Source organism: Otolemur garnettii, unplaced genomic scaffold, assembly GCF_000181295.1.
Source record: "Otolemur garnettii isolate 467f Iridium unplaced genomic scaffold, OtoGar3 scaffold00018, whole genome shotgun sequence".
Classification (NCBI taxonomy): domain Eukaryota; kingdom Metazoa; phylum Chordata; class Mammalia; order Primates; family Galagidae; genus Otolemur; species Otolemur garnettii.
Window position 1 is genome coordinate 12,680,901 of NW_003852413.1, and position 8,475 is coordinate 12,689,375.

At 47.2% G+C, this 8,475-nt stretch overlaps 1 protein-coding gene across 1 annotated transcript in view; it reads right to left on the reverse strand.

Moving 5' to 3' along the window:
- Positions 1–4,339, reverse strand: part of GNA13 (G protein subunit alpha 13) — a 43,770-nt gene extending 39,431 nt beyond the window's left edge. The window contains exons 1-2 of the mRNA XM_003786181.3: positions 3,903–4,339; positions 1,022–1,248 (exon numbers count right to left, since the gene is read on the reverse strand). Coding sequence (XP_003786229.1) covers positions 1,022–1,248; positions 3,903–4,185 — 510 coding nt within the window. The 5' untranslated portion in view covers positions 4,186–4,339. The remainder of the gene's footprint in view (positions 1–1,021; positions 1,249–3,902) is intronic.
- Positions 4,340–8,475: the final 4,136 nt, after the last annotated feature.

The following is an 8,475-nucleotide window of genomic DNA, read 5'->3' on the forward strand; positions in this document are numbered from 1 at the left end:
TATAACCTGCGCCATAAAATGAGTACCTCCAAACACAATTAGATTAGGTTATTGTACTCTTATTCCAAGAATGGTCAGTTTTTTAGAATGTAGTTGCTATAAATGAGAGAAAATTATTTATAATTAACAGAATAAAATTAGAAGAAAGTGCCCAAGAAAATCACTATGACCTCACTTTATTTTATTTATTTATTTTTTTGGAGACAGAGTCTCACACTTTGTCACCCTCAGTAGAGTGCCGTGGCATAATAGCTCACAACAACCTCTAACTCTTGGGCTCAAGTGATTTTCTTGCCTCAGCCACCCAAGTAGCTGGGACTATAGGTGCTCATCATAACACCTGGCTATTTTTTAGAGACCAAGGTCTCACTCTGGCTCAGGCTGGTCTTGAACCTGGGAGCTCAAGCCATCCACCTGCCTCGGCCTCCCAGAGTGCTAGGATTACCAGCATGAGCCACTGCACTTGACCTATGACCTCACTTTCAAAAAGGAAAAATGACCCATTAAATGGAATAGCTTTACCAAATCTAGAGTTCATCTTATTTTTTATCTTGCTTAGTAAAAAGTTCATTTATTAATGGACAGATACATTAAATTGTGGAACTCAGTGAAAAAGTATGCTAAAATCAGAGACAGGTTGAGTATCTCTTACTTGAAATGCTTGGGACCAAGAATGTTTTAGATTTTGAATTTTTTCAGTTTTTAAAATATTCCAGACTTTGCACAAACATAATGGGACATCTTGGGGGGGGACCCAAGTCTAAATACAAAATTCATTTATGCTTTATACACACCCCAAATACTTACCTAAAGGTGTATATGAAACATAAATGAATTTTACACACATTATGGGGCCACTCATTAGGCCTGTCCCTTTACCGCTGTGTCTATTTTTCCATCTTCACAAAATTTGGATTTTAGAGCACCTTATAGTTCAGACTTCCGGATTAGGGATGTGTAATCTGTGTTACTTAAGGTCATTAAAAAAAAAGATAATATTTTGAAAGAGCAAATCTCTTACCAGTTGAAATTCTCGACGACGGTCATAGGCATTCTGTATTCCGCTGTCTGCCCATAATGCTCTTATAGCAGGAAGGTATTGTAAAAAAACCCGAGTTTCCACCATTCCTTGGGCTGCCATTGGGGCCCGGGTGTCAAATGCCATCATCTTGTCTCCATTGAGTTGGTTTGAGCTATCTCCCCAAGGAATATGAAGCTTCTCTCGAGCATCTACCAGTACTCTCATACCTTTGTTTAAAAAGATAAAAAAAAAAAAAAAATAGCGTGGGAAAGAACCATTAGATGGTATTGTAAGTTTTTATTCCACTTTGTTTTCTTAAACTTCTGAATTAGTCCAGGCTCACAGCATCCAAAAATGGAAATCAACAACAAAACTAACACCCTCAACTTCTCAGAGATTAAAATATCTAATAGTTACTCCCGGTCTTAAAATTAGAGCCTTGAAAAGCAAATACATTTAACATAGCTGCTCTTTTTGAAGGATTTTAACAAGTTTCAATTTATAAAGTAACTTTCAGGGTCGAGGGTGGTCAAAGGACAACCAAACTAAAAAAGGAAAAAGAAATGATGCTGCCTAGTCTGATGTTGAGGCTCTGAAGAAAATGGCTGGAACCAAGATTTTATGAGCACATCTCAAAGACATTTATTTACGAAACACTAAGAACCAAACAGTCCAGCTCAGCACTCTGCTCGGTCCCTCAGCACTCTAGCCAGCACCAGAGTAAGTCTTCTAGGAACACACAAAAGACTCAAAAACTTCTGCCCAGGAAGGGTGGATCACCTGAGCTCAGGAGGTTGAGACCAGCCTGAGCCAGAGCAAGACCCAGTCTCTAAAAAATAGCTGGGTATTGTGGTGGGCTCCTGTAGTCCCAGGTACTTGGGAGGCTGAGGCAAGAGGATCATTTGAGCCCAAGAGTTTGAGGTTGCTGGGAGCCGTGAGGCCAATGCACAAGCACAAAATGAGGCTCTTATCTCAAAAACAAACAAACAAACAAACAAAAAACTTCTGGCCCAAGCTTCCAGTCAGTGCAAGGCATAGGATGGCCTTAGATTTCCCTAAAAGGAGGCAGACCAACATAAAAACAGACTCCAGCTCAGAGGTTAGTTTAACTCAATTATTAGTATTTCTATCACTAACTAACCTATTACCTTTAGTCCACCTCAATAGTCACATGGCTACTAAGGAAGTCATTTGTTTGGATAATTGAAAAAAATGTTTTGCTGTCAATTTTCTGATCATGCCAACTCAACAAAACTAGATGTCTAGTGACTACATCTCATAATCAATGCTCAAAGTAGGTCACATTTAGGACCTAGCATACATTAAGATCTAGGTTGTTTTCCTGGCTCACAATCAGTTAACTTGTTGACTCTATTCATTAACATAATTCCTTAAGTTCAGCTGTATTCAGGATACAAAGGTACCTTCAATTAAGGACCAACCAGGCAGGGTCTATGGCCTTGAAACAGACTTTAATTAGTTTTACACTAAACATTAAGGCAGAATAAATACAACTGTTCTTTATAGTTTAACTGCTGAAGTGCTGGGGCTGTGGCCCACGAGTTCCTGGCCTAGCATTCTTCTCCAGTCACTACCCCACAATGCCTCTGCTTCCAGGCAGGCAGTTTTTCTCTACCCAAACACTAAAGACAGTTATGAATAAGTTACTTGTGTACTTCCTGAACAAAAATCCCACTTAAAACACTCCTTGAAAAGACTTGCAATCTGCAGCAAACTCCAGTTAAGAGTTATCTGGGAAAAACTGCTACCCAGAGAAAATCCTGATGCACCTGCAGTACCGGGAGCAAAATTTTGCCAAAATGCCTTTTTTTACAGAACATACTGGACACTAAGAAAAATGAGTGCTAACTCTTTCAAATGACAAAATAAAAATCATTTTCTTGATTTCTTTGAAGGCCCAAAGTATTTTTCAATTAAGAACCAAATGTAATTTTGAAAACACTATCAAACAAGAGCAGATTCAACCCAACACAGATTCACTGACTCCACCCGCACAGGATCCGCACGACTTTTATGCCAAAGAGTCTTCGTATTACTACATAATTTCATCTAAACAGAAGCGAGTAGTGGCCCCTTTCCTTTCCGCCCCCAGTCATTCAGCAAAAAAGAGAATGGAACGTGTTGCACAATCATTACAGGCCAACATGTTACCTGACGGGAACAGTGGGGTGAAAACCACTGATGCTAATTTCTTTTTTGACTAACTGTATGGGTCTACTTGCTCTCGATGCCAGTACAGTAAACCTGACACCCTCAAGTTTCGTATTATTGCCCAAAAGGGCCCCAGAATCTGTCACTCTAAGCCCTTGACAAAGAGTCTCAGGCAAAAAGTTTCCTTACTGCGACGGTTCCAGAACTCCCTTGCTCAGGAGGCGGCCAAGAATGCAGGGAGTTGGGAGCGCACCCGACCCCATGTGACTCGGGTCACCCACCCAGGGCAGCGAGGTTAGCACACTGCGCCCGGGCGGGGGATGGGGATGTCGGGTCTGGGGCTGCTCTAGGGTCTTCCTGCCTCATCTGCAAGGACAGCAGAGGTCACCCCGCATCCCGAAGTACCCGGTTCGTCTCACTTCCCTCTCGGAGAGAGCGAAACCAGGGTCCAGGAGCAGGTGGGGACTAAGGGAACTGCTGTGACGCCCACCGGGGTGGCAGGAAGCAAAACGGGGCGCTCCAGGGCATCCTCTCACCTGCGGGTCGAGGGCGCCCTGGGCGGGCAGGAGCAGTGCCCCGGGCGCGCCCCCTTCCCGCCGGGCCCGGTCTCCCCCGCCAGAGACAGAGCGGACTAGGGCGGCGCCCAGCCCCGCACCCGCCGCCGCAGCCCGCAGTACCAGACCCCCGGCCCCCGGCTCAGCCCCGGCACCTTTGATCACGTTGCTGTAGATGGTGGGGCGGAACTCCTCGCGCGCGCGCTGGTCGAAGTCCTGCCCGTGGATGATCCGCATCTGCTTCAGGAAAGTGGACTTGCCGCTCTCGCCCGCGCCCAGCAGCAGGATCTTCACCAGCCGCTTCACGTAGGTCTTCTCCCGCGACAGGCATTTGTCGATCTCTTTGGACTTGCGCTGCTGCTCGGCCTCGCTGCTCGTCAGCAGGCAGCCGGGGAAGCACACGGACAGCACGGACCGCGACGGCAGGAAGTCCGCCATCTTGCCGCCGCCGCCGCCGCCTCGGCGGGCCCCTCCGGCTCCCTCCGCCTCCTCCTCCGGCGGCGGGCGGCTCCGGCTCCGCGGCTCGAGGGCGGGGAGCGCAGCGGCGGCCCGAGCGCGCCCGGGGAGGGAGGGAACCAGCGAACTGACTCGCAGGGCGGGCCGGGCAGGGCGGGCCAGGCGAGCCGGGGAGGGAGGGAAGGAGGGCGGGCCCAGAAGGGGCGGTGGCCCCAGGGCGTGCGCGCCCCCTGTGCCTTCCAGGAGCGCGCGCGTACTCCCGGGTCGTACCCCTGCCGCCTGCCCCGCGCTGGTGAGTCACGCGCTCGCTCTCGCGTGCCCGTGGCCGCGGCTGGGAGCGCGCGAGGAGGTCTGGGGAGCTGCGGTCACGTGGGGCTGGCCGGGCGCGCGCCTCAAACTAACTGTGCGCGCTTCAGAGGAGCAGGGCCCCTTCCCCCGTCCCGGGGATCGGAGAGTAGGCCCCGGACGCTGCTGTTTAGGCTCTCGCCGCCCTTTCCCCAGGTTTACGCGCCCGCTGCCTGCTGCCGCAGTCCCCACCACTAACTTCGAGGACACTAACTCGAAAGTTATTTCAACAGCCGGCGCCAGCCTGGGAGATTCATGGTGCATTTTCTTAAGGTGGCACCCTTGACGTTCTGCTCTCCCAAGCCCAGAGCGATAACCAGATTTCCAGCTCTTTTTGGCATTTTTCAGACCCCCGAGAGGGCCTTCCTTTGAGGAAAAAGAACTGGGGTTGGTGTTCTGTGAGATGTGCTGGGAGGGGTTGTTAATATCTCACTAATGTGGGCTGCACCGGAGCTGAGCTGAGATGTGAGTTCGGTAACGCTGAGATCAGTGAATGGAAGCAGCCGAGGGTGAGGTCATCTTAAAAACCCCCTAACCGGACACTGTGATGCAGACTCTTCCCAACAAGGAAGCAGATAAGCAAACTGAACGACGGGAGCAGACAAATTTTAGGTTTCCTGCCAGATTATGGAGGATATGACCACCCGAGGGACTTTTCTCCTGTTCTAATAGCAGACTCAGGACAGGACACCTGAAAGGGGTGCCAGGAGACAAGCTACAAGTGACAGCTTGGTTGGCAGAGAGACAGCAAAGCAAGACCCTGGGAACTAGGCCAGGTGGGGTGGCTCACGCCTGTAATCCCAAACTCTGGGAGGCTGAGGCGGATGGTTTGCCTGAGCTCAGTAGTTCGAGACCAGCCTGAGCCAGAGGGAGACCTCGTCTCTAAGAAATAGCTGAGCGTTGTGGCTGGTGTTGTAGTCCCAGCTACTTGGGAGGCTGAGACAAGAGAATCGCTTAAGACCAAGAGTTTGAGGTTGCTGTGAGCTATGACACTACAGCACTCTACCAAAGGCGACAAAGTAAGTCTCTCTAAAAACAAAACAAAACCCGGGAACTGATGTCTTCATTCTTAGTATTTATTTTCAAGTGGAAAAAGCCAAAAAAGCCATTTTAGTTTGTCTCTGTTGCTGGCAATGCAACATGATGCGTCTTGTTTTGGGGGGTCTGTAGCTGAGAAACTTACTTCTGTGTTAGAGAGTTAGGGGAAGCGGTCAGCACTCTGAGAGGCTCCCAAATGGGTTTAAATTTAAAAATCAGTGCTAATCTTTTACTGTCTAGGGCCGGGTTAATGACTGAAAAGGCTCATGACTCAGTAAATTAGCTGCAGTAAACAATGCCTGTAGTAGGATTATCTCCTGTCGCTCTGGCCAGTAAAGTGGATGTTCAATCTGTAATATGCAAAGCAGAGTAGGCTCATCTTCAGTATGGGGGGATGGGGAGGGTGACAATCACTGGACAGTGCTGTCAGCCAAAATGTTTGGTAAAAATTCACCCTTGATGGCGGTTCCCTCTGTGGTCCCAACTAGTATTAGGAAGGCCCTGTTCTCTAGCTTAGCTGAAAAGGACAAGCCTGTGTCCAGGACAGGGGCATAGCACTTTGTTTTTACATTGATCCCAGGCCCTAATCTGAACTCCAGCAAAGACAGAAGAGGGAAGCCTTAGGTAGTTAACATCTTTTTTCTAAAAGTGTATACAACATAATGGAAAACCAAGAATGCCTAAGAGGCAGGAAGGTATTCCTGCCCAGCCAGTTCATGTTGTGACATGTAGAGAGCAGAGAAAGCTGTTCAGGGCAACAGCTTGTCACCTTGCCTGGGAACAAGCTTACCTCAGATGAAGCCTGGCTGCTGTACTCAGTGTTCCTGAAAAAGAGACCTCTCTGGGTCCTGCCTAGGGTTCCACTGCAGTTCTTCTCCTTCTCCTCCTCCTCCCCCTCCTCCTCCCTTGTAAACTGTAAGCATAAAAATGAGTTCAAGGTTTGGTGGTTCCTCAAAAAGTTAAACAAAGAATTGCCATATGACCCAGCAATTCCCCTCCTGGGTATACCCAAGAGATTGAAAATGGATGTTCAGGCTCAAGGAATAGGGTGCTGGCCCCATATACCGGGGGTGGCGGATTCAAGCCCAGCCCTGGCCAAAAAAAAAAAAAAAACTGCAAAAAATAAAATAAAGAAAATGGGTGTTTAAACAAAAACTTGTACACTCATGTTCATTGTAGCATTATTCAGGATAGCTAAAAGGACAATCCAAATGTCCAATGATAGGCCAATGCCATGGCTCATGCCTGTAATCAGTCCTAGCACTATGGGAGGCCGAGGCGGGTAGATTGCCTGAGCTACCAAGGTCAAGACCAGCCTATGCAAGAGGGAGACCCGGTCTCTAAAAATAGCTAGGAGTTGTGGTGGCCGCCTTTAGTCCCACCTATTTGGTAGGCTGAGGCAAGAGAATCACTTGAGCCCAAGAGTTTGAAGTTGCTGTGAGCTTTGATGCCAGAGCACTCTACTGAGGGTGATGAAGTGAGACTCTGTCTCAAAAAACAACAACAAAAAATGTCCATCAGTCAATAAGTGGATGAACAAAATGTGATATACCCATGCAATGGAATTATATAGCTATAAAAAGGAATGAAGTGGGCAGCGCCTATGACTCAGTGAGTAGGGCGCCCGCCCCATATACCGAGGGTGGCAGGTTCGAACCCAGCCCCAGCCAAACTGCAACATCAAAAAAAATAGCTGGGCGTTCTGGCGGGCGCCTGTGGTCCCAGCTACTCAGGAGGCTGAGGCAAGAGAATCACCTAAGCTCAGGAGCTGGAGTTTACTGTGAGCTCTGACACTACAGCACTCTACCAAGGGCCACAAAGTGAGACTCTGTCTCTAAAAAAAAAGGTGAGTGGCACCATATGCCAGAGGTGGCGGGTTCAAACCCAGCCCTGGCCAAAATATTGCAAAAAAAAAGGAATGAAATATTGATACGTGCTATAGCGTAGATGATCTTTGAAAATACTGTACTAAGTGAAATAAAAGGCCACATACTTTTATATAAGTGAATAAAATTTCACTTCTATAAAATGTCCAGCTTGGTGCAATGGCTCATCCCTGTAATCATAGCACCCTGCGAGGCTGAGGTGGGTGAATTGCTTGAGCTTAGGAGTTTAAGATCACCCTGAGCAAGAGTGAGACGCCATCTTTACTAAAAATAGAAAAACTAGCCAGGCATTGTGGTGGGGGCCTATGGTCCCTGCTGCTCCAGAGGTTGGAGGATTGCTTGGGCCCAAGAGTTTGAGGTTGCTGTGAGTAAAGCTGATGCTACAGCACTCTACCTAGGGTGACAGAGCAAGGCTCTATTTCAAAATAAAATAAAATAAGAAAGAAATAAAAATCTAGAATAGCCACACCCATAGAAACAGAAAGATTAAGGGAATAGTTGCCAGGAGCTGGGGGATGAGGGAAGAATGGAGAGTGACTGCTTAATGTATCCGAGGTTTCCTTTTGGGGTGATGAAAATGCTTTGGAACTAGATAGTGATGATGATAGCAGGGTATTATGACTGTGCTAAATAAATGCCAGTGAATCATGCACTTTAAAATGGTCACATGAAGAATTTTATGTTATGTGAATTTTACCATAATAAAAAAATGAATAGGGAAGAATATATTCCATAAAAAATCATTGGCAACACTTAACATCGAAGTGCCCACAGCGCCCACATTTCATGAATGAAGGTGCCAGTGTGTTTATTTCAAAATAATACTAACAATTTAAATTATTTGCACCAGAAGCAAATCTACCCCAGCAGCTTCAGGTTACACTGTGAAGGTATTAGTGATCTTTTGGTTTTCAGAGAGATTGTTTCATAACTGGAAAAAAAATCCAACTTTTTGAGGGAGTATAGTATGTACTGATTAAAATATTGCTGGGTGCTGTATTTT